This window comes from Dipodomys ordii, unplaced genomic scaffold (genome assembly GCF_000151885.1).
Source record: "Dipodomys ordii isolate 6190 unplaced genomic scaffold, Dord_2.0 Scaffold36, whole genome shotgun sequence".
Taxonomy (NCBI): Eukaryota; Metazoa; Chordata; class Mammalia; order Rodentia; family Heteromyidae; genus Dipodomys; species Dipodomys ordii.
Window position 1 is genome coordinate 14,063,276 of NW_012267252.1, and position 26,214 is coordinate 14,089,489.

Genomic DNA, 26,214 nt, shown 5'->3' on the forward strand with positions numbered 1-26,214 from the left:
GAACCTTCTGAGAGTCAGATCCCTTGTTTCTAGTTTTGGGCTACCATTTCCTTTGTGTACTGAACTTGACCAGTGTTGCCCCTGCTCAGATTCTGTCCATGAAGTCGGGGCGATCCTCAGCAAAACCCCTGTATGATCTCTGTCAGGTTCCTGGGGCCTCTCTTCTTAGCCAGGCATTCATCTTGGCTTCTTCTTCATCTGTTCTTGTTGGGCCACTGTAGCCTAGTTCTAGAAGAAGTCCTGCTAAGTCAACCAGCTCTGGTTCTCTCTCATAGTCTACGCATGCTTCAAACCAAGTTCTAGTTCCCATATTCTACATGAAATCCTATTTGGTGACATTTTCCTTTTTTGAACACTTTTGTGATCTAGGTCAGTACATATGAAACTGAATGAAGCAAAGCAATCAGTGCCCCAGAACAAACGATTTTTTTTATCATCTTTATAACACTATAGAAAACTCTTTTTGCTGAGTATAAAGACACCTGGCCTCCTAGTCCTGGCTTGGCTGAACTCAGGTGAGGCAGGAAGTCTCTCTACATTTCAGTTTTCTCATCTGTTATGTAGGGATATTGATTCCTTTGTCCCCCACCCCAGTGGGGTTTGATTGCTATGAGGGCCTAGTTCTACTGCATGAGGATAGAAAGCAGTGGTAAAGCACACCACAGGTATAGACTCATAAGCAGCCATATTTGGTGGTGGGAATTTACTATAGATGTGAGAGCCTGCTGCAAATATGAGATTACATTGTTAATTACCTTCACATATCGACCTCTGCAAATAGGCCTATTGTTGCACCAGAAGGGAGGGAGTAGGAGAAAGGGAGGAAGCGTCCTAGAATGCTCCTACCCCCACCCCACAACTGCTGTTCCCCGAAAACTTCTAGGAAAAGGTCCTTGTAGCCACTTTTGTGCCCCCCTGCAATAGCCCAGATGCAAAGAATCTGGCTCCTGATCTTATTGTTTTCTGGGTGATGTGGTTCATTTGTCCACACACAACCTCCCGGTGACTCTTTGTGGCAATGTTGGTGCGCATCATAGTCCTGCCCTGTTTTTGCTTTTGAAGCTTGTTTGTTGCTCATGTCAGTGGAGCCAGTTGCCACCTCAAGGAGGGCTGGAGTTCCTGCAAGGGGGCTGGCGGGTGGGATGCCAGACAGATGGTTTCTTTCCCCCTGGCAAGATAAGACTCTATTAAATATGACTTTATTAATAGTCTCTCTCCCAGCCCTGGCCCCCTTGGGAGCTTCCTGTGATTGGTCAGTTGTACAATTATAATGGGCACTAATTATACCTGGAAGCCAGTGAGAGCAAGCCCGCCATCCAAAGCCCTTGGTGATACAGATTTGGGTAAACACAATGAGCTAAAAACGATTTCATCTTTCCAAAAGGACAAAAGAATTACTTCTTGAAAACAAATGGGCAATTTAGGAAAACAGTTGAACAGGAGAATGGGAAGTGAAATAGAAAGGCTGGTTAGGAAATAAAAGGTGCCTTGGGATTAATGCTGGATGGGCCAGAGTGGAAGAATGCAGCCATTACCCTGTTGTGGAGAATGCTTGGATTTTACAGTGACTCCCAAAATGTGTCCTTTTCTTTAGACCCCAAATATGTTATTGAAGCTCCAGACAGCTCTATCTTACATCCCAGTGGAAAAGCTCTTTAAAAGGTTCCATCTTCTTCCTCCAAATGATCCATCAGCTGCCAAGCCCAGGCTGTAATGCAAGTTGTCAGCCTGGAGTTTTTCCCCACAAGTGCTCTGTGGGGTCAGGACAGAGAAACAATGGCCGGCTAAGAGGCAGCTTATGCACAGGAGTTCCAGGTAGAACTTCCAGGGGAAGTGCCCAGCAGGATTGTTGGTTGTCAGGAAAGCTGGCTTGCATCTAGCACATAAGACTAGACATTGCCTTCATTTCTTCCCTACAGGATGGCTTGCTTCCTCATGACTGAGGTGGGACCAGGGAACAAAGTCAGGTTAACCTTGCTGAGCTATTCCCTTGCTCTGTCCCTCTAGCATATGTGATCCCAACCAGTCCCATCCTGGACATCAACTCTCTCTAGTCTTCTATTCTGATAGATTTCCTATATCCCCAAGGAGTTCCATGTTCTGCAGACAAATGGCTTGGTGACAGGCCAGCATTTGGTTGAATGACAATAATCTCAATGTTCTTAGACTTACCCTCAGTCTTGTGTGTTCTGACCCCAACACTTCAATTAGCTTTGATTCCCACTCTTTTACTCATTGTTCACTGTAATCCAGCCTCTTGGTCTAAAGACCAAGTAGATCTGAATCCTGCCCCAGGACGCACGCCCCCCCCCACTTCTTTCTGTCTGTGACACTTTTCCCCTAGATATCTTTGCAGCTCCCTCTCCTTCCTTCAGGTTTCTGTGCTACAGACTTCCTTGGACATCCTAACTCCTCCCACCTGGGCTTCACACCTTGCTTAGACATTTGTTGACTTGTCATCAATGGCACATTATATTCACTTGTTTGTGTTGAAGTGGACTGAAGTCCCCATTAAATGAAACTGCATGAGAAAGGAGATTGGTATTTCCTTCATTCTAGGATAGTTCAATCCTAAAACTTAATATACTGATTGGCTCATAGTTGACGCTCAAAAAAATGTATATAGTGTTTGGACAAAGGCACAATGCCTATGTGCTGCTTGATCATGTAAAATAATATTTATTGAAATAAACTCCAAGAAATGGAAACAAGAGGTTTTCTCTTTGTTGTTGTTTTTGCTTTCTTTTTTTCCTGTCTTGTTTTTCATTTATCTGTCTTTGAGAGGGTAATAGGGGGCAGAAATGGGGGGACAAAGGGTGAACTCACTAGACACTATGTTGGAAATGAATTATACAACAAAAGTGGTGGATGGGAGGGAAAAACTGGGAGGGGGGAAGGAAGAAGTGACATTGTCCAAAAAGAAATGTACTTATTACCTGACTTATGTAACTGTAAACCCCCTGTATATCGCCTTTATAATAACAACAAAAATAGTGTTTGGAACTCAAATGCAGAGTACTTGCCCATCTACTTTTCCTCCTTTTGTCTCCCTGTGCCCAAGAAATCCTTGCTAACCATGGTAGCTGTGAACGAGTTGGCCTATAACCCTCTCCTTCAATTTTTTTAGAATGCCTTTGCTATTTCTAGACTTCCTCTTACTATAGACAAGCTGCTAGTATGGGAAATTTAAGCATTTTGAACATTTCAAGAAGGTACAACTTGTTCCCAAGGCCTATTCTGCGATATGCCACAAAACATCAAGTAAGACAAAATTCTCCAAATGTAACAGATAAATATTATTTGTTTGTTTATTTTGTTTTTGTTTTTTTGGGGGGAGGTCCGTTCGTGGGGCCTGAACTCTGGGCCTGGGCGCTGTCCGTAGGCTCTTCAGCTAAAGACTAGCGCTCTACCACTTGAGCCACAGCACCACTTCCGGCTTTTTTCTTTTTTCTTATAAGGGTGCTGAGGAATCAAACCCAGGGCCTCATGCATGCAAGGCAAGTGCTCTACCACTGAGCCACCTTCCCAGCCCAATAAATATTGTTGATGGCTTAGTGATTGCCATGTTATCAGGATAGACTCTAGAAAGATGATGGTGATGATGATGATGATGATGATGATGGTGATGATGATGATGGTGATGATGATAATGATGATGATAGTCTGGGCCAATGACCATACTTAATTGGGAAGCAGAGATTGGGAAGGCCAGGGTTTAAGGCCAGTCTGGTTAATTATGTTTACATGATCCCATTTCACCCAAAAGTTGTGGCTCATACCAGTCATATAGAGGAAGTGTAAAGAGAAGGACCGTGATGTAGGCTAAGGAAAAAAGTAAAGCTTTATCTCAAAAACAAATGAACAGAGCAAAAAGGGCTGGAGGACTGGCTCCAAGTATAGAGCTCCTGCCTGGCAATCATGAAGCCCGGGTTTAAACCCCAGTACTGTCCCCCTCCTCCAAATATCTCTCTGAGAGCTTCCCAACCTGAATTTCACTTGGAAAACAAGAATCCTGTTTTAAACTTACTGTACCATGTTTAATAAAATTTAGGATTCTTTACACTGAAAAACAAACACACAAAATAAGTAGTTTTAGTCTAACTGTTGTCAAATTCCAACCCTCACACAGACCAGTTTAGCTAGATCTTTACTGAGGGCACATCCCAGGACATGCCCTGAAAATACACGGAGACATTTATGAGGCTCAGCCCTTTCTTTGCCACAACAAGGACATGGATATGGATGTCCTAGAAGGATGTGACTTAATACAGCAAGCAGAGGTGGATGGCAGGGATCTTGCGCTAAAACAGCTGGCTGGGTAGAAATTTTGTATCTGTGTTTGAGTCACTCTTTGAACTACAGTAGCAGCAAATGATTCCTATTCATTTTATTAGATATTTAATGATTTCAGAATTGTCCTCGGCCAGGTTATGAGAGTGGGTTTCTGCCCTATTGTTCCATTGGAGAGAAGCAGGCTGAAACCGGAAGGCTCAGTGACCCTTCCCCTCACCACAGAACCACAGACACACCTGGCAGCCCTTCCTGTGCTTCCAGTCTAGGCCCAGCTGAATGTAGAATATTGCTGCATGATTTTTCTCTTCCCTCTTGTCATGACATTTCTCACTAGTAGTGTTTGTTTCCACACCATTGTCTAGGCAACCTCCTTGGCCATACCAGGCGCAGGAGTAACAGTGTGCCCTCTGGGAGCCTCCACTTTCATACGAATCTATTTCTGTCCCTACCAGCCATTGCTGAGGTTGTGACCTCCACTATGTAAAAGGCACAGCCCAAAGACTCACCAATCCAAGAATGGGAGACACGGGAAAGAAACTGGAAGTGAACCTACAGCCTGACTCAGAGTTGCAGTCCCACGAATGTGAATCAAGTACATGGGTTATTTTTTTGTCGAATTTTCATATCATTTGCACAGCATGATTGTAGCAAGAGCAGATGATACATGCAGTATGAGCTTCCTGTGGTTCAGATGTTCTAGGTTTTTTCTCTCTCTCTCTACCTTGTCCTGCCCAGCTTTAAAGGTATAGCTTCCAGGGGTACACTTGTTTTAGTGATAGGCCAAGAAAAAAGATGTACCTAAGAGTAACTGGAGTATTAAGAGGGTAGAAAAAAAAGGGGTGTGTGGGGGAGATGGAGAGACAGGGACTTTTGAGTTGTCATAGGAAGACAGATTGGTTTGTCTTTTGTCCTGTATTTCAAAAGCAGGTCTTTAAATTATTGACTCTGTTGGCTGATTCAAATACTCCCTAATTAATGATATCAATCTCGGACAAAAAAGAAATGGGGAAGAAGGGCTGGTTAGAGGAGAAGTTTCTCATAACCATTCCATTCAAACAAGACTTTGGGATATCCTTGCCATGAAGAAACTGAACACTTAAGGCAAGGAGAGGGTGGGGCAGAGTAACCCCAGACCCCCAAAAGGAATATCAGGGTCATGGCTTCCTTGCGAAGACTCTCCTGCGCATCTTTATGTAGGAATCGAATGGAAGTCGTTTGTAGAACAAGGTGTCAGTCCCATCAGCTTCCTGCAAAGATGATGCCAGGCCTGCCCAAGCTGAGTGTTGTAACCGTGTCTGCTCTTCTGTGGCCCTGTCTGCCATGATATGAATGTTGATGGAGTGCTCACCAAGTGTGGGCACCTTATAAACATGTCATGCATGGTTTCTCATTTAAGCCTCAAAATCAGTACCGCTCTTGCCTTTCTTTTACTCATGAGAGATCAGACACAGAAAGGTTAATCAGCCCAGGATCACTCACCTGGTAAGGTGGGTAGCAAGGTGTCAAGTCAGAAAGTCCCATTCTCCATTAGCAACCTCTGAGCTCTAGAAGCTTCCTCTGAGTCCTTAACCAAACGGAAGTTCTCCAACTCCTGGCTCCTACTGACTAAGAAAGCCCAGGTAAACTCCTGAAGGATGCGTGGCCAGGATTAAAGAAGAGTCTTGGATTATCAGTGTTACATGGTCCTTAGTCCTTCCCTGACTTTACTGAACTGTTCTTGGGGTCCCAAAGGTCTTGAGCTCACATTGAGGGTGCTATATGAAATGGCTGTGTCACTTTGCATAGTAAAGGATGTTACTAGGGACAGTAGCCTCGAGACAGCCATTCTGTGTGGGTTCGTGGGAGAAGCTCATATCTGGTCTCATATCCAACAACAGGGGAGGGGGAGGTAGATAGAACCAAGCAACTTAGCATTTCATGCTTCACAGTAACTCCAGGGAACTGAGGGCCACACGTCTGCCTTGCCTCTAGCACATGAAGTTCATTTCCCAGTCCCAAGTTAGTGAGCGGGCCTTCCTCCACATCAAGGGGTGACAATGGTGCCTTTAGTTTCTTTGTCTTGTGTTTCTCATTTGTTTTAACTGGTTTTACTATGCAATGCATAAATGTGCCTCCATGTTGGTGTAATCATGTGTTTCCCCAGCTAAGGGGGAGAATATAGCTGGACATCTTTTGTTTTTCCAGTTCATTGTTTGAATGCTAATGGTAGGATCGGATAGGTCATTATCCATCCTGAGAGCTTCCACCCAGTCCCACCCCACTCCTGAACCCTCGAGTGTTGAAGTAAGTGGGAGTCCTGTTTCTAATTGCTGAGGGGAAACAGGGAGAGATGTGAGGGGCGAGGGAGATTCTGAGCTCGTGCAATGGCCATTGCTACACTGTGATCATGCTGGTATTTCATACTCAGTTCATCTACCTCTGCATTCAAAATCCCTGCCATGGACCCCACATTCCTATCATTCATGTCTGTCAGCCATTCATACTCAAAGCATGACACAAGCAGTCAAGTGAACAAACAAAATCAGAAGTTCTTCAATGAGCCTAGGTCATCAGCCTTGGACGCCACCTTCTGCCCTCAATCTCCAACACCAGCAAGTTCTGGGGAACCCTGTCTTGTTGTTTGCTGGAGAATTTGGCCCATGTCATCCTATCAGACTGTCTTAACTTTGAATCTCAAGGAGCAATTCTAATACCATCTTACCCCAAAGGTGCTGAGTTCTTAATACAATTGAGTCCTCCCCACTCCAGAGCTACACATGCCCATCAAGAGTCACTGGAACCTCTTGGTTTTGTGTATTGTGGCTGCCTAATGGCTTTTGCTTTCATTCGCATGCTTAACCACTTGATAACTACTTGTTAATGTCCCCACAATGGAACATGTTCATAAGAAGCTTATAAGTTAGTTACAGAAAGTGATTAAAAATGTGAGACATTTTAGAGCCTACAGTGAGTGTGATTAGGAGTGGGGGACAATATTAACACTGAGTCTTAGTTTGTCCATTTCGTTTGCCCACTATATTCTGTGGGGAGCTGAGAAATTGGGGAGATACAGAGAACAGGAAGAGTTTGCAGGTATCTCTGCCTCTGGAGAAGCTGGTCCCCACAGGAATGCCTTCTGCCTAGAATGAACCAGAACTCTTGTTAATGAGACCATTCCTATTGCATTGCAGAAGCAAACACTACAGTAGCTTAAAGGGGTCCTTGAGGCCTACGGGGCCACTTTCTCCTTTTCTGGCCGTTTTACATGCCTTCTAGGTAGAAACGTCAAGGCTAGCCTTTTACCTACTTTTAAATTGGGCCATCTTTTTCTTGTTGAGTTTTAGGAATTCTTTACATTTTCTGGCTATTAAACTCATATCCTATATATGATCTGCCAATATTTAGTCTTTTCGTTTTATTGGTAATGTCTTTTGATGCACCAAGTTTTAATTCAGTTACTTTCACAAAGTCAACAATGTCCAATTATTTTTCTTTGTGATTTGTGCCACATTTGTGTCACATTTGAGAAATCATTGCCTAACTTAATATCATGAGGAATTACATCTATGTTTCATTCTAATAATTTGTAGCTTACATGTATGTCTGTGAATTACTTTGTTTATATGGTGTGAGGTAGGGGATCCATGTTAATTCTTTTTCACGTGTATGTCCAGATATCTCAGCACCATTTATTGAAAAAAATCTGTTCTTTCTTCATTGAATCGTCTTACCACAAATCAACTGATGTATAGGTTTAAGTTTGGGTTCTCAATTTCCATTCCATTCATTGTAGGGCTAATGTTACACAAAAACTACATTGTTTTGATTGGGGAATCTATTGTTTGAGTTGTATTATTTATCATTGATACAATATATTTTTCTAGAGTGGAGCTTTTTATCATCCTGTAATCTCCTTTGTCTCTTAGAATATATTTTCTCATAAAACCTATTTTGTTAGGTTTTAATGTAGCTACTGTAGCTTTCTTTTGGTTATTGTTTGCTGGAAAATCTTTTCTAATCTTCCCACTTTCAACCTCTTTGCCTCTATATATTTGAAGTAGGTTTCTTTTAGATAGCACATATTTCTTTTAAGTGGAAAGCCTTCAGAGCCTTGTGCTCTTGCTTGGCTTTTTGCACTCAAGACTAAGCCTCTCCCACTTGAGCAACACCACCATTTTCTACCACTTGATCCACATCTCTACTTCCAGATTTTTGACAGTTAAGTAGAAATAAGAGTCTCTTGAGTTTTCTGCCCAAGCTGCTTCCAATGACAATTCACTGATCTCATCCTCTTAAGTAACTAGGATTGTAAACATGAGCTACCAGTTCTCAGCTAATATCATTTGTGCTTCTCAAGTCTATCATTATTGCCTTCTTTAGTGTTACATAGAGTTTTCTAGAGTTGCCCTTAATTCCCTTATTTCTTTTGCTATCCATTTTACTCCCTTAGTGAAGGCTTCTGGGTATCATGATTAACATTTTAATTTATAACAATCAAATTCAGAATGAATAGCAACTGAGTTTCAATAGTGGTCAAACTCTTTGGTCCTAGATTGGTCTTGTCACACATCGCATCTCAACATAGAGTGCACTCACCAAGAGAAAGATTTACCACTATCATTTCACACAATTGTCTTTTAAATCATATAGGAAAAGTGAGCAGTTATAAATCTAAAATAGATTAGTAGTATATTTTATATTTACCTACATAGTTACCTCTGTCTTCTTTATTCCTTTGGATGGATTTGAGTTGCTGTCTGAAAGAAATTTCAGCTCAAAAGTCTCTTTTTAGCATTTCATTTAGAGATGATAGGAGATAGAGAAATAAGAAACAAAATACTGGACATTAATACATCCGTTGCTTCCAACCCCAAACGATCCCTTTAAGATCAACTCTTGGCATAAAACAGTCCATCTTTTCAGAGTATGGTCTCTGTTAACTCCGCGTTTCCCTTACCCCCTGCTTTAGTGCTTCTTCCTGAAGCAGCCCAACGATTGTTAGGAATGGGGCTCCATTTCCTTCTTTCCTCTGCATGAGCTGCTCCTACTTATGCTATCCTGAGTGCTCACCAACTTCCCCTGACATGGTACCCATCCCTGAGCCCTAGCACTGATCCCTGTTAAGACAGACTTCCCTGGTTCCTACCAAAGTCCTCATACTCAGCCTCCTTTGCTTCTTCCCTTCTCCTTCCCTGGCTTCATGACCTTGTGGTAAGCAATCCCTTCTAAATGAATGAGCCTGCAGACAGTGACTGGAGCGCTGGGATGCAGTCATGGGGAGAGGTCACTTTGACCCTTCTCCGCCCCCACCCACAGGAAGGCAACCACTTACCCCACTTTGTTTGAGAACTGGTAGTCCATGCCCAGGAAACCCTTTGGTCTCAGAGAAAGCAAGAAGACAAGCCTCCCTACGTGCCTTCTGCCTTGTGGCAGGTGGCTGGACGTCAAGGGATGGGACTGAGACTGGGGTGTCTGGACATAGAATCCCCGTTGATTCAGATAGAGAAGTAAAGTGGTGTAATCAGCTGGAGAGTCTCAAGCAGCTTACCATCTGTCTGTGAGAACACGGAACTCCCTCCTTGCTGCGTGTTTGCTCGGGAAGAGGTGGTTCACAGCAGACGTGGATTTGATGAAATGAACAAATAACATAACAGAACTAAATGAATAGCAGGCTTTAAAGCATAGGGATTAAGTAGCTAAGCCTTCTGCTGAAGTCAGAAGGAAAACAAGAATCTTAGGTCATGAATCTAACATCGTCTAATTCTTATTTATTTGGATAACGCTTTGGAGCAGGAGAGAAAAGTCAAATGTTAGAGTTGCAGCATCAAAAACATATGTAAAGAAGCTGGGAGTGACCCATGGGTTGATGGGAACCGCTCTGGTGGAGGGTGCGCGGGTGTCTGTGTGCTGCTGGGGGGTTCTGTTCTCCACTTAGCAGATCAAGGACAGATGTGAATGCATTTTTTTTCAACTTCATACACAACAGGGAGTCTCGCAACCAAAGCAGCTGGGAAAGCAAGCCCTGGTCAATGCCACGTTCTTTCTAGAAACTGGAAAGCATCAAGATGGTGTTTTTTGGGTCATTGGGAAGAAAGAAGATGGGAGGGGTGGAGAGGGGTTTTGGCTTTCACCTGATCTTCTGGGAAGTGCCATATCCCTTTTGCTCCTTGAGGAAGGAAGTCTCTCTACCACAGCTGGCCAGCAATCTTCTGTCTGGGGCCCAGCCCTGACAGGAAAGCCATTTTGGGAGTACAAGTTGGGCACAGAATTACTCAAGTCCTGTGCTATACTTTACATAGATGATTTCATTTGATTTCCTGAATAATCTTTTGAGGAAGGTATGGCAAGTCCTCAAGTCTTTCTATCAAGTGCTTGGAGCCTGATGTTTTTTGAAATTAAGCCTTCTTCTTTTCCCCTTCCAGTGTTTAGGAAAGAGATCATTTGGCGCATAGGTGATCGAGATTGCATAACCTTCCTAGGATCTCCAGTGGTGGCATCCTTTGATCAAAAGCATTCGTATTTTGCATGAAAACCTATGAATATTCACATTCGATGGGACATAGAAAAGTTATCATTGGTCTTGCATCCATTCGGGTCAGAGTTCACTGCTGGAGAGGTTGAACTGTCACAGTGCTGGGGAAAGAGGCAGTGTGGTGTATTTTTCAAGGCTGAGGAAGTCATCTGGGCTCACCTAACCATGTCTGCGCCACAGATGAGGAAGCTGAGGTGCCCTGCCTGGCCCATGCTCAGTGTCTCGGGCCTTTATCACTTCAAGGATGAGCTCCGTCTCCTGAGGGTCATTGCTCAGTCTTGGAGAATTTGCGTTTAGCCAGGCCTGGCTTTGTCTTTCCACAGCCGTTCCCTCCGACCCGCTCACTAACCAGATGCCATGGCTGGTGCTCAGCCAAGCTCTCTGTGGATGCGGGGCTCCCTCCTTCCCTCCCTTTAGCTCAGATGGGCTAGTGTCTCTGTCTCCTTATGAAGGAGGCCCAATGGACAAACAAAAGACACTTTCCACTGAAAGAAAGAAGTTCTACTCTGAGAAGTTGCCACCAGCTCTCTCCTCTCCAGTCCTGAAGGAACTTGGAGCCCAGGTCTTGGTGGGGGAGAAACTGCTCTGTAGAGATTGAGGTGTGAAGAGGGAGAGAGCTCAGAGGGCAGAGGGAATTCCAAGGGTGACAGTGACAAGCTCCTTCCATGCTGGGTGATGGTGCCCTGCTGGGCGCTGGGCAGGGACGGAATGTGTTGAGCATTGGATCATCCATTCTGCAAGAAACAGCATGGAGGGAGAAAAGCACCAACACCTGGATGGCTCACGACGCCTAGCATCTCAGCACTGAGGACTAGCTTCATTAATTGCTCGGCTTTACTTTTCTCAGTAACAGATACAGTTTTCAGTCAGGTAATAGAACATCTTCTAGATTTGTGAAAATTAGACTGTACACATTTTAATGATGGACTTAGCAGTCCCAAGAGGTTAGAAGACCAACTCAAGGCCACACAGCCTCTAGTTGGACTTAGACAAGGCCTGTCAAGTTTCCAGTACGATGGATGCTGATGACCCATCTGCATAGGCCAGAGGGTGGATGACTTTTCTCCAAGCAAGCCAAAGGAAAAAGAGAAGTGCTCCAGGGTTAGGCCCAGCCTGTGGGGCTGTGGGATAAGGGTGGGAAGAGAGGACAGCAGAGAGCTTGCTGCCTTTTTCTGCACACAGTGTGCTTTTTTTTTTGACACCACTCAGCTTTTAAGTACTAGCTGTCTTTAAGAATCTGTCCCTGGGTGGGATGTGCTTTAACTCAAGGTAACCAAATTATCAGGAAAATAAACAAAGAGCCTTTTCCCTTAGATCAAAAATTTCCTGATGGGGCAGCAAGAATTGGAAAGGCAATAAGGACCCTTCTCTCCCCCTCCCCATCCCACCCCCCCCCCAAAAAAAAGTGCTGTCCTAAGGATTCTATGGATAAGAGGTACCTGGCATGGCTGGTGCTGAGCAAATGAGTTACTGTTTTATTATTGCTGTGGCATCCTTATGACGAGGCGGAGACCCACAGCGGGGCCTTTCTCTAATTGTCTCACATCTTCTATACCCAGGCCCCATCCGTGAGACTACAAGGCAATGGCTTACCTGGCCCTGGCTAACCTGGGGAAGGACCTGCTCTGGGAGGTGGTGGCTGCCATGATTGTCCGCTAGCGCCCCCAGGGGCCAGCCCCCTGCATTGCAGTCCCTCCTTTGCTGGCTCGCCCAGAGAAGCAGGTAGGATCAGAGAAGACAACAGTGGAAGCCTTCCTTGCCCAAGAGTGTCTAGGTGTTGATCTCCACCAGGAGCTCTCCCAGACTAAAGGGCAGAGGACCCTATCTTGGGAGGCACTAGGCCCCTTTGCCAAGGCAATCTTGGCATCAGGAAGCATGAGACTCCGTCCCCCGCTTGGACCCTCACTGGAGACCAGAGTTCACCTCTGTGATACCTTTGGGGACCAATAGCTAAGGAGGTAGGGACTCTCACGCCCATTTCCCAGATGAGGAAACAGAGGCCCAGAGAGTTTGTCAAGAACAAGTTCATAGGGTCAACAAATGGCTGACCAAGGAGCTCTGGACCCTTTCCCCTTCCTCTTCCTTCTCCCCAGATGCTCAGATCCCCTGCCTGGCAGTAATGGTTTGTCATTGTGTCCAGACAATAAATAAAGTAATTAATTAATTGATGGAGTAAAGAGGAACAGCCATGTTGGGTAAACTCCTCAGAGGAAAAGGAAATCTAGGAGTGCTCGCGCTTGGATTCTGTAGGCCATTTCCCAAGGTGGGGGGCAAGGGGGGATGCCCTGCTCATCCCCAGCCTCTGCCCAGCCTCTTTAGCCAGAGCCATGAGCCCCACTTCTGTGATGATGATAATCCTGCTCCCAAAAGACAAGAGAAATTCAGAAGAAAACATCAAATTCCAGTCCGGAGAGGACAGTGGGGAGACCATCTCCAGCCCGTGATGCCCCGGCCCACCCCTCTTCCATTCCTCCCATCTGGGATGTTCCATCTCCAGCCTTCTCTGCGTGGTGAACTGTCTGACTTCCACCCAGCTCAAACATGGCCTCCTCTGAGATGCGCTGGTAGGCCAGGTCAGACATGCCCTCTGCCTCCTCTGAGTGTCCATTACCTGTTAGAAACTGAATGGGAGCTGCCCCCCCACCCTCCTCCCTCACTGGTAGACAGTGCTTATATACACGAAGTGCACAGTACATGTACTACCTGGAAGAAATGGATGCATGAAGAATTGCCCGTTCTAACTTTGTTTATGCTGAAAGTCGTGGAGAAGCCATCCATTAGATATTTGTGTCAGGCAAGCGTAGCATGATTCACCTCCAGACTGGTGACAGAGGCCATGATTGAAAGAAACAATTCTCTGCTGCCAAGGACTCCCCTTGCTCAGGAGGCCTGGAGAGAGAGGCTGGCATTAGCTGGTTCCCGTAGCCTTGTCTTTACTGCCCTCTTGTGGCTAAAACTGGCTTCTGCAGCTGGAAAAGCCAGGGGTTTGATGGAGAGACCACAAAGGGGCTGGTTTTGTCCTGTGGATTATTCTTTTTTGGTTCTCAGAGTCATTTTTGAACTCAGGCCCAGGATATTGGTATGTATCTATGATCTTTTTCCATGTGTTCTAAAAACATATTTTAAAAATTAATAAGTAATTATCTTGCCCGTGTAATTGTAACCCTTCTGTACAGTATTTTCACAATGAAAAAAGAAAAAAATTAATAAGTAGATAATTAGTAGGCCTGACCAACCCCAGTGAGAGACTCTATCAATCTAGCTTAAGGCTGGGCACTTGGGTGTCGAGGGGAGAGTACAGTGAGGCATGTGGCAATTTTACGCCTTGTAAGACCTTCCCACCTATTTGTGGCACCTTTGCCAAGAGCGGTGGTTTAGAATGATACCAAACACCACTCTCATCGTGCACTGGGAAAGAAACATGGAAACACTTGTTCAGACCACAAAGGCCACACTGATATGCATAACGGTCCCTCTCACTCCCTGAGTCATCTTGAAGAAGCCACTCCACTCTGTCAGTGTTGTCTCTTGACTGCAAAATGGCCTTGTAGGAGCCTTCTTCACAGAGCAGCGACCATGCATGCCAACATTCCGAGTCAGCATAATTATCCTAGGTAAGGTTTGTAATCATTCAATTCAGATACATTCAGGGAGCACAACAAAGAGCTGAGTAAGTAGATCCCTAAGTGTGGCCTTCTTAGAGATAGAATGCCTTTTCTTTCTGTCCTCAGAGCCCACGCAATAAGGCATTTACTGATATATTCATACATTGTGAATAAGGTAATCATAAATCCACCATTGTCTTAGGCTGCATGGAAGAGGTAATTGCTGGCTCCAGCCAGAGTCTACTTGCTTCATTCTCTCCCTCCTTCATCCTTGACAGACATCACTAGTCAATAACTTCTCCTTTCTGTTCCCAGGGCAGACATCACTAATCAATCATAGCTCCCTTTCATGTAGATCATATATGTTATGTCAGAATTCACATTACAGAGCTGTGTGTAGTTACAACAACCATACAGAGTGGGGAAAATGGCATCTTATCTAATCTACTTTTTCAGGTCTTGGCACTTGGGTAGATTAAAGATGCATAGAGGAAGGGGAAAGGCATCTTAGCCAGAGGCAGTAAAGTAAGCTGAATTGTGAGCTAGAGGACAGATGTGAGAGAAAAAGGAAGTAAATAAGAGATGGGCTGTGCTCGGGAGCCCCTCGACACCAGGCTGCCTGAAAGCCGAAGACAGCAAGGAACGCTCGTGCTGAGCGAGGCAGGTAAGGAGGTGGTAGTGATCCTGCAGGGCACCAGATCCCTAAGTCAGTGCCAGGTAGACTGAGGGTGGGGGGAGGTTAAACCCAAAAGGGAGCGGCTGATCAGAGCTGAGCTTAGGACAGGCTTCAAGGAAGGAAGGTCTAAGGGATGCTGGGAAGGAAGCCTGCTGGAGCTGCTGCCTGCTAGCTTCAGGAAGGAAGGAAGAGGTGCGCATCCATGAGGCTTTTTAGGGAGGCTCCACAGGCTGGGAGGACAGCTGCCCTCCAGCAGGAAGGGGTGGGACACGGAGGCAAGCGCGTGCTCTGCTTCAGACACCCGAGGCCCAGGAGCCTCTGGGACACGCAGCGGCATTTGGAATCGGAGACTGGAGCCAACGCTGGAGAATATCTGCAGATATTCGGGAGAGGAGAGAGAAGAAAGTTAATGCTTTGCAGGTCCAGCCTCGTTTTCACTCCGAGCACAGGAAAGGCAAAGAAAGAGCACATACAGGAAACGGATGAACTGGGTGAAGGTCGTGGCTTAATTAAGAGGCATTTGCTGCGATCTGGTTATTCCAAAAGACACCAGGTATCTGGGTCAAGTATCCTTTGCACAATATCAGGGAAAATGAGTAAGAAAAGAATTTTTTTTTTTGGTAATAGGGAAAGGTGAGTCTCGTGCACTGGACCCCTGGTGTCCCTGTTGCTAAGAAAAAAAGGGTGTATTTAACTGAAATATCCAAGCAATCAGAAGAGAGGGTCAAAGGGCCAATTCCTTTATTCGAAGATTCCATTTCCTAATGGGTAACAAAGTCACTTGAACTCTAAGGTCAAACAGACCTGGATTTCAACCTCAGCTCCACCACTTCCTAGCTGTGTGACCTTGGACAAGATACTTAACCTCTCTGAACTTGGTTTCTTCATGCATAAAGTGGAGATAATAGAGTGTCTACTTCATAGGGCCAGGTGGTAATCAAAGGAAATCATGCATATACAGGTTGAGTTCAGTACTTGACAGAGAATAAGCATTGAATGGATGTCCCATCAGCTGACTCTCTTGCAGGACCACATTTTAAACAGCAATACACCTTTGTGTTGACACCTCAGGTGACCCTGAAGGACACACAGGAGCACTTCACTGCAAGTCAAGAGGATACGGTTCTGGTTTTTTGTTTTGTTTTGTTTTACTAAATCGATCTCAGGGTCCAGGCAGGGAGAAGCTGGAAGAGGAAGGCTGATTCTGTAAAGTCCTCACTGGTCCTTGCTTCCTGGATTCTGGGAGCTGGAAGCTTCTATGTCCTGCCCGCTAGTCTGAGCCTGGAGTTGAGGGTGTGAAGCGATTGGTTGGGGGACGTTTGGACATGTATTATAACCACAATACTGATGCCATCCAGGGGTCGGCATTCCCGTCTCCACCCAAAAAACAATGTGTCGGAGGCAGACCGAGCAAGCTCATTTGAAAGTGAAGGAAAGCCAGGAAAAGAAAGTAGAAAGACACTCTCTAGAGAGTGGCCCCAGCCGGGCGCTGGTGGCTCACGCCTGTCATCCTAGCTACTCAGGAAGCTGAGATCTGAGGATCGCGGTCCAAAGCCAGCCCAGGCAGGAAAGTCCGTGAGACTCTTCTCCCCAACTAACCACCAGAAAACCGGAAGTAGAGCTGTGGCTCAACGTAGTAGAGTGCTCACCTTGAGCAAAAAAAAAAAAGCTTAGGGACAGCATCCAGGCCCTAGGTTCAAGCACCATGACCAACAAGAGAGAGAGAGAGAGGGAGCGGGGGAGAGAGAGACGAAAGGGCCGCAAGGAGTCCAGTGGAATCCTCCGGGAGGGCAGTTTTTGTAGCTCAGGACTCTCCCCTTAGCTCCTCCCCTGGACTGCACTGATCGCTCCGAGGCTTCCTCAGGCACGGCCCAGCTCTTTTCATTGGTTGAGAAGACACCCAGGGGCATGGAGAAGGAGCATTTGAGTGGGAACTCAGGGCATGAAGAAGCAGTTAAGTGGGAGCCCAAGGCATTATGGGAACAAGAAGCACCATGATGGGCAGTGTGTTACCTGACAGGTGTTATGTTTGCCGTTTTTTGTTTTTGTCAGTAGTGAGGCTTGAACTCTGGGCCTGGGCGCTGTCCCTCAGCTCTTCAGCTCAAGGCTAGCGCTCTACCACTTGAGCCACAGCGCCACTTCCATGTTTGCCATTTTTGTATCCCTAGCTACCTAAGAGTTCCCCTCCCCACCTCCCAATACTAAGATTTGCTGAACAATTACTGTGACCCTGGATCTCTTCTGAGTTTCGACCACCACACTCCATGCTCACCATGCCTAGGACAGGAAAGTCATTCCCATTTTATGGATGAGACCCAGAGACCTGAAATGGTCAAAGGTAGAAGAAGTACAAAGGGAAAAAGAACTCAGGAGGTCAGACTTCAGAGCCTAGTCTTGTAACTACTGTCCTCAAGCTGCGATCCTGGGTAGGCTCCAGCCTTTAGTTCCTCTCCTTGTTTCCTTCCCGGTAATAAGTGGGATTCAGAGATGATTTCTCTTATTCCCATGTGTATGCACATTTCTTCTTTTTGCCAGGCATCTCTCAGTGGGAAAGCTAAGACAATCCTGGGACATTATTCTCCCTCCCAGCTGGGAGAGAACTGGAGAGACAGCTCGGGGTCATAGGTGAAGGGCTGTCTTGTCACAGTGTATCCAAAGACTCATCCACTCTGTCTCTCTGCCTGTCCTTAAGGAGAGTTGAAGAAAGGAAGGCATGAATGAGTGGTGCCCAGCTCTCAGGCCAGAGTAAGAACGGAAGAATCTCAGAAGCTTGGGGACAGCCTATTGAAACCATTGGCATAAAGCCATGACCACAGTCTTAGTGCTTAAGGACAAATTTCAGGTGTGGAGGGTACAGACAGCAGCGTGTAAAAGCATCTCAGGTCACAGGGCGACCTCCGGAAGCTCCTCCAACCCTGGGTCACGCTGAGCCCAAGGCTGAGAATGTCACAGAAGGAAAGACTGGAGTATACCTGCCCCAGGTGCGACACAAGCCTTCACTGAAGGCTCCCTCTGTCTTCAAACCCTTCTGGGATCTGGGGAAGCAAAATCACCAAGGACCCGGTCCCCAGAGAGCCTGTCACCTGGAAACAGCAGCCCCCAGCTACCCACGGAGGCTCAACCCAGGCCCCAAGTCTTCTTTTGGATGGTCAGAAACCATGGCACCTTTACACTTCTCACTCACTAGAAAGACATCAGCCAGGTGGGCCCCTCAGAGGGCTCGGGTGGAGGTGAGGAGCAGCAACCCCCCTGCAGATTGGAACTCCTACCCACCCCACACCCAGCACTCGGCCAGGATTCATCTATCCCAACAAGTCTTGGTGGCTGGTGAGTCTTGGCCAAGTGGAAGGTATAGAGGATGCCTTCTTTTTCTCTCTGTTCTCACCTGACCTTCTCCCCCTCAACTATGGAAACCATATGGGGTCGTGGAAACACGGAGCACTGGGGACCTCCGCTTTGAAGGACAGGCTGAATTGCCAGGGGCCAGACACACATCTTTGGAGCTTAGCCCTGGGGGCTGGTCGCTCAGTCTTAGCCTCTCTGGGTGTTGTCTTTAGGTAGCAAAGGATAAGAGGCCCTCCCCACTAGGGCCAGGGGGTGATGAATAAGGACTCGAAAGCTGTCACCTCATGTCAAGCCCATGGGAGCCAGGAACAACATGGTGGCTGTTAGGAGAGTTGTATCAAAAGTCCTCATTCTTTGAAAGTTGGAGTGAACTTCGAGAGTCAGAAGTCAGAGTCCTGTCCTATCTAGCCGGTTTTTCTGTCCATCGGTGTCCCCAGGAAAGCGTCTGTCCTGATCAGTGGGACAGGGATAGTCATCCTACAGTGTTGTGGGCACCAAATTAAGACGAGATGTATGAGACTTGTGTATGCCCAGTGCAATGCGAGTTAAAGATGATTGCAACGCACATGTTCCGGAGTCTTCTATCTGTTCTGGTGTCTTTGGTAGAAGCATTGCTGGCACCTGGTATCTCCCGCACTCCAGGTCTCCTAGATTCCCTTTGGCATCAAGTACTTGCACCTTGGTGTCATCTCCTGAACTCTCCTACTCCTGGCACGGCTTTAAGATCTTCAAAGACCAGTCTGCATCTCTTGCTGGGTAACCAAAATCCCCGCTCCCTGCACTTGGGAAGTGCTGGGTTTTCACGGGCATTGCCTCTGTGTTCTTCCCAGTACCTCTACAGGGAAAGGTCAGTCATTACCTCATTCTATAGATACATCTATGGAGACTTAGCCACTTGTTAAAGAGCAATGTGGAGGCTGGCGAAGGAGATGGTTCTAGATGTTTCCAAGATTATTCCAGATTTAAGGAATGACAAACACACAGTCATAACAAGGGGGCGTGCTGGGGGGAGCAGGGAAGAGCTGGCCAGGAGCAGAAATGAAAGGGTGAAATCATAGAAATGGGTGGTTGTCAGAGGCCAGAGTGGTCTTTGGCTTTTCATTTGAGTGAGACGGGAAGAGCCATTGGAAATTTTTATAATCAAACAGAGAATAAAAAGCCCATCTTTATCTTCTCTGGTGTAGACCAGCAATTCCCAGCTGGGAGAGTGTAATCCTAGTCCCCATCCAGAGTCCACTGGTAGTGCTGGCAGACATTTTGGATTATTCAAGGATGTGAGAGTGGGTGGAAAAGAATGGATCAACACCAGGGACCACACTAAGAACCCAAAAGCACACAGGACAGTCTGCCACCATGAAGTCTCTGGCCTAATGTGCAGCTAGGGGGAAGGTTGAGAAGTCCTGGAGGAGATCCAAGATGGGGCCACTTGCTGCCAGGAAAGGTGACATCGGCTCCCAAAGGCAGCATCCAAGTGTCCCCCATTCCCCCAAGGTAAATCATCCCCGCTTGGCCATTAGCATTTCCTTCTCTCCTCCAAGGAGGAGATGCATTCCAGGCCACTTCCTGAAGCCTGGCGCCTGCTGTGTGTCTGAGCTGAGGGTGATGGATTTCCTGTGCTCAGGGGCTGTCTATGTGTGTACACACAGCCCTGACGTCCTGTGTGTGGATCCTGAATCCTGGAGTGTGATTTATTAGGCCTAATCCCTGTCTGGAGGGAACGGTAAGTCTTCCCCGTAGAAAATCTGGGGAGGAGGAAACGCCCCATTATTATTTCATTAGGACACTGCTGGGTATTCCGTGGTCCCCAAATAGCTATCACTCGTTCCTCGGATAATTTAGGGTAGACAGCCTGGGCCTCATCCCTCTCAAAATGCAGTGGAAATATGCACAGATTTCCATAAATAATGTAACCAGCCTCTCTTTTGATTTCTAATTTTTTTTCAGTTCATGCCACTTTGAGTCTTTCATGTAAATAGAAGGGTGTGTGTGTGTGTGTGTGTGTGTGTGTGTGTGTGTGTGTGTGTGTGTGTGTGTGCCAGTCCTAGGGCTGGAACTCAGGGTACTGTCACTGAGCTTTTTCACACAAGGCTAGTGCTCTACCACTTGAACCATAGCTCAGCTTCTGGATTTTTGGTAGTTTATTAGAGATAAGAATCTCACAATTTATAATCCTCAGATCTCAGCCTCCTCACCAACTTCTAGCAGAATATACAATTATTATTATTATTATTATTTTGCACAGGTCACAGCAGGGTGGGGGATGGAGTAGGGACAGTTAGGTGCCAGTGACTTATGCTTGTAATCCTAGCTACTCAGGAGACTCAGATCTGAGGATTGTGGTTTGAAGCCAGCCTGGGCAAGCAAGTCCATGAGACTCCTCTTATGTCAAATAAATTACTCAGTAAAAAGCCAGAAGTGGTGCTATAGTTCAAGTGGTAGAGAGCTAGCCTTGAGCAAAAGAAACTCAGGGACAGTGCCCAAGCCCTGAGTTCATGCCTCAGGACTAGCACCAACTAAATAAATAAACAAATAGCACCAGACATTCATTGTTTCCTCAATGCTTTGGAAAGCTATTGTCAGCAGTTAAAGTTTTTAAGAGTGGCATCACAACTTCCATTTCTAGTGTCTCTCTGAAATTAGTGATGAGAGGCATTGCTGAGACAAGTTAGCCTTTCATAAATCCTCTTTCTTCCTTCAGCCTGACTGGTGAGCAGGGGAGAGCTGGAAACCACCCATTGTCTTCCAGCCTCCATTTCCCCTCAAAAATAATCAGCAGCCCCTCAACCACAGGGCCTTGACTTGCTTTCTCATCCTTTCCCCAGTGCAAGGTCAACTCTAACACACTTGGGCTGTCACTGGAAGAGAAGTCCCCATGCAATTAAAGTAGATTGCTAGCTGCATGATCCTTTCTGCAGAGACCTTTTTCTGTGCTATCCTGTTGCCTAGAGGCTGCAATGGATTCCATCTGGGAATGACTCATAGACTCTCCTTTCCTTCATAAGCCAATGAGCTTGCCTTCTGCCTGTCATGGCCCACCATCTCCCCGTCTACACCCCTGACTACAGGAAGCAGCAGGATCCCAGGAGTGGGACTCCAGAGAGCTGTGGCATCAGACCCTTGGGTTCAAATCTTAACATTACACCTCAATAGCTGAGATTCCCTTTGCTAAGCCATTTCCCCTCGGAGCCAGTCTCCTTATCTGGCAAGTGGGACTCATTATAACCCCACTGGGTTATGAACAGTACATGAGATACTTCAGGCAAAAGCAATTTTCAAACTGCAACAGGGAAGCTTGCCACTGATGCCATAATTCTATGCTATTAGGTCCTTTTGCCATAAACAGATGGAAGGGAAGTGTGAAATGATGGGAAAGGAAGAAGTGCCTTCTTTCATGGTAAATTAGTACCCAGGACTCAGGGTAAGCTGGGATGAGGCCATCATGCCAGATAGAAACACATGACCAAAGGAGGGACTGGCTCTGCGTGAAGATCCTTTCTTCAGGAAGAAGATGCCGGTGGTGTAAGATGTCTCAGCGTTGCAGTCAGGAAGGACAGTTCTCACACTCAGTTTCCAAATCACTTCTGTTTAGCTCATCGATAGTTGCCTTCTAAGAAGGAGTCCCTGCCTGAGAAGAAGCTTAAGCTCTTTAAGCTCCAAAGATTAGAGTGGGGAAGGAGGAGGATGATAAACAAGACTGGAGAGCATTCTCCATGCAGAGAATTAGATCTGCACTTGGGTTAGATTAATCCCCACACCGAAACGAGCGGAACGTAGTTCAGCCCAGCATTGAGCTGTTTGTGGAAACGCAGAATCTGTCCTTTCTCTGCAGCCCAAGGACGGAAAGACCAAGCTGAGGAGGACAAATAGAGGGTGAGAGCTTCCTCAAGGACAGGCAGGGGAAGTAGATGGGGACAGGAAAGGAGCAATGGTGACATAAATGAGGCAAGATTGTCCCATCAAGATGCACAGTGCCCTTTACACTCAGCCTGGCAAGACTAGTGTCCTGTTGGGTACGTGCCATTGAAGTCTAAGCATGGGCATCTCAAATGCCAGAGGGCAGAAAGGCCGGCCTTGGTCCAGAACCAGGCAGAAGGACTCACGGAGGAAACATTACCCTCCCCCTTGAAAACCCATAAGCAATGTGTGTGTGTGTGTGTGTGTGTGTGTATCTGTGTGTGTGTGTGTGTGTATCTGTGTGTGTGTGTGTGTGTGTCTGTCTGTGTCTGTGCCTGTACCTGTACTGGGGCTTGAATTTAGGGCCTAGGAACTGCCCCATAGCATTCTTTCTATTAAAGTCTGGCCTTTCATCTCTTGAGACACAGCTCCACGTCTGGCTTTTTGCTGGTTATTTGGAGATAAAAGTCTCATGCACTTTCCTGCAAGAGCTAGTTTTGAACCTGTAATGGCCAGATTTCACTCAGTCTCCTGAGTAGCTAGGATTACAAGTGTGAGCCACCAGCACCCAGCTTAACTTCTTTTCCATATTTGTTTCTGATTTTCTTTCTGGTGATCAGCTCCACATGTGCAAATGATCCCCTTCTAAGTTGATCCATTATGCACTTTATCCATTAGCTCTGGACAGACACAAGAAGGATTCGGTTCTCCACGAAGCTTCTCAGCCTCTCCTTCCTCCTCTCTCCCCAGCGAACTAAGGCACAGTGCTTGGCCATCTTCTTCTGAATTATACTTTTGCATGCATTATTTTAAAATGTAGTCACATGCTTAATGACAAGAGCCACTCTGAGAGGTGCATTGTTAGGCTATTTTGTCCATGTTTGAACATCCAGGTATACTTGCAGAATGTAGCTAGGACTACGTAGTTCCTCCATCTTGGCCTGTTGTTAAGAGATGAAACAGGAAGCCACGTATAGCAGTGCACTCAGGAAGCTGAGGCTGAAGTGTCTCTCATTCACGGCCATCCTGGATTACATAGGCGAACCAGACAAAACAATGGGGGGCTGCTGCCTGCCGACCCTGCTCCCTGTTAGGCAATGATCTTTACATAAATTAAAGGAATATCTTCTAAAACAATGTTTGTGTGTTTTTAAGGATACTGTAGTCAATTCCCAAGCCAATAACATTTTCATTTTCTATTATGAGTCTATGAGACTCATCTCATTATCACAAATTAACCACTAAAAAGCCAGAAGTGAGGATGTGGCTAATGTGATAGAGCACCAGTCTTGAGTAAAAAAGCCAAGGGAGAATGTGAGACCCCAAGTTACACACACACATATCTACAAAGATATCTGTCATAGAGAATGTACACCCCATTTTTTGCGAGATGTTTCTGGTGGCCAGTGAATGGTTCAGAGACCTGAGCTGGAAGGGACTTAACAAAAAAGCCATTCAAATCAAGATGCTTGTGTGGACACACTTCTCCTGGACACTCTGGTCACATGGTGACGTGAGGTGCGGGGTTCGCACATCCTCCTGGGGGTGCCACTGCCCAAAGTCACAGCAGACCTGCAGCCGTCTCATATCCAGCTTTCCACCTGGGAATGGCTGGAGGTGCAGGCCTATGTGTTTCAGTGTTCTATTAACTTTTTTTTAAATCACCCTGACTCTTTCCAGTCCCCCTGGCTCCGCAGCAGGGGTCCCCATGTGATATCTGATGGGATCCACCCCCACTTTCAGGCAATGGGGCTGGAAGCGCTGCCCTCTCTCTACTCTTCAAAGCCTTTCCCTGGTCATCAGAGACTGCCTGGTGGGGTTGGGCTCGGTGAAATCGGGGGCTTCCTCTCCTCCGCGCCCTCTCCCTACCTCTCCCTCCCTCCACCTCTCCACTTTCTCTTCTCCTTTATACAGAGTTATCCTTTCAAAGAAAGCCACTCTGGAACTGCCTGGATGGGGTCTTCTCTTCCATCAAAGCTACAGAGGCTGTACCTGTCAAAACTAACTGCCATAGACTTTGTGGGGGCAGCTACTCCCTCCTGGGGGCCTACAGGACAAGAAGCAGCCCAAGCAGCACAGGCTGAGGTTTAGAGTGGGCCTGATATCTGGGGTTACAGCTTGATCATTTGAGCAAGGCTTGAACCAGTCCACCACAGCCTTGCTATGAACGTAACACTCACATCTTGGCTGTAATAACATGACGAGCAAAGGTGCTGGAGACAGCCCACCATGGTTCTCACTCTGCTACACCACTGACTTGCAACGTGAGAGCAAAAACAGGGCTAGTGACTGGCGTGTCTCCCAGGGGTAATCGGAGGACTGACAGGGATCCAGGGCCAGTCATACTCCATCCAATCCAGAAGAAGCTGAGATAGTGAGACCCAGAAGTTTCAAGCAAGCACTTCCTGTAAGACCTGCAATCTGTTACAAACAGTATCCCACTCGCCCAGTGATCAAACCCACCCAGAGAACAGAGCCTGGGAAGTGCAGCTCCCACAGGCACAGAACAATACAGGGGAAAAAGACAGGAAGAAGCTTCCAGACAATAGCCTGCAGTGCATAAGGGTGTGTATTTCACGTTTGGGTATGTATACTCTGGAGTACCTACACACACACACACACACACACACACACACACACACACACACACACACACACACACACACACACACACCCTCGCAAAGAAACCATAACAAAACAGCTAATTCTCCACCTGATCTCAGAGCACTTCCAGAACCAGGAGCAGAAGTTCATAGCTTGGGAAAAGCAAAATCTGAGAGATACGTGTTGGGGAGAAAGAGAGAATTTTTGTTTGGTGGCCAATGGCTGGAAACAGGATGCTGCACTCACAAATCAGCTTCTCCACTCCAGGGCAGGGCTAGAGTGAGGATCACAGAGATAGGGTGAGAGCAATGAGGGAGACAGTTAAGCTAAGACAGGAGGAGAATTTATTTAAGGATTGATTCATGCCTTGGTCTATTCATGAGAATAGACTACAATATTCCAGAAATTCAGGTGCCACCTCTCTTCATCTCTTTGGTGCCAGTCAGTATCTTTAGCCTTGAGGAAGGGGATAGAAACTAGGAACATGTAAGTCAAGTTCTCCTGTATTTTAGTTCTGGATGGAACATTTCATAGTGATCAGCATGTCTACATGCAGAACTGAGTAGGATCCCATCCAAGGGTGAAGGCGGCAGAGGGAAAGACAGAGATAGCGACTCCTCTTACTCCTTTCTAGTCATCCACTGAACATCTCTAGGCCCAAGTAAAGACTGTGTTTCTAGCAAAAGTGGATTTCAACTCCTGGACCACCAAGGCAACTGTTGTCACAACCTACACAAGAGAGGTGCTCTGTACGGCAAAGTGGCTGGGAAGCTGGCAATGCACTGCCAGGCTGGGAATCTCTAAGCCTAGTGATCTCGTTTATTTATTTATTTACTGGCAGTCCAAGGCTCGAACCCAGGGCCTGGGCACATGTCTCTGAGCTTCTTTTGCTCAAGGTTAACATTATACCACTTGAGCCATAGCTCCATTTCTAACTCCTCCCTTTTTTGGTACTCAATTGAAGATAAAAGTCTCACAGACTTTCCTGCCCAGGCTGGATTCAAACTCTAATGCTCAGATCTCAGTCTTTTGAGTAGCTTAGATAACAGATGTGGCCACCAGTGTCTGGCCATACTTAGTGATCTTTAAGTTAACCAAGAGCAAGTGACACCAGAGGGTTTAATTTTTCTCTCCATAATACCAATATGATTCAAATGGTAGAGTACCAGCCTAGCAAACAGGGAGCCCTGAGCTAAAACTCTAGTACTGCCAAAACAGCAGCAATAAACAAGGGAGGAAGGAAGGAAGGAAGGAAGGAAGGAAGGAAGGAAGGAAGGAAGGAAGGA

General features: G+C 46.4%; 1 protein-coding gene across 1 annotated transcript in view; it reads left to right on the forward strand.

The window, feature by feature from the left end:
* The first annotated feature begins 14,991 nt into the window (after nt 1-14,991).
* The window catches only part of Habp2 (hyaluronan binding protein 2), a 46,397-nt gene continuing 35,174 nt past the window's right edge, over nt 14,992-26,214 (forward strand). Inside the window, exon 1 of the mRNA XM_013017609.1 lies at nt 14,992-15,073. Coding sequence (XP_012873063.1) covers nt 14,992-15,073 — 82 coding nt within the window. The remainder of the gene's footprint in view (nt 15,074-26,214) is intronic.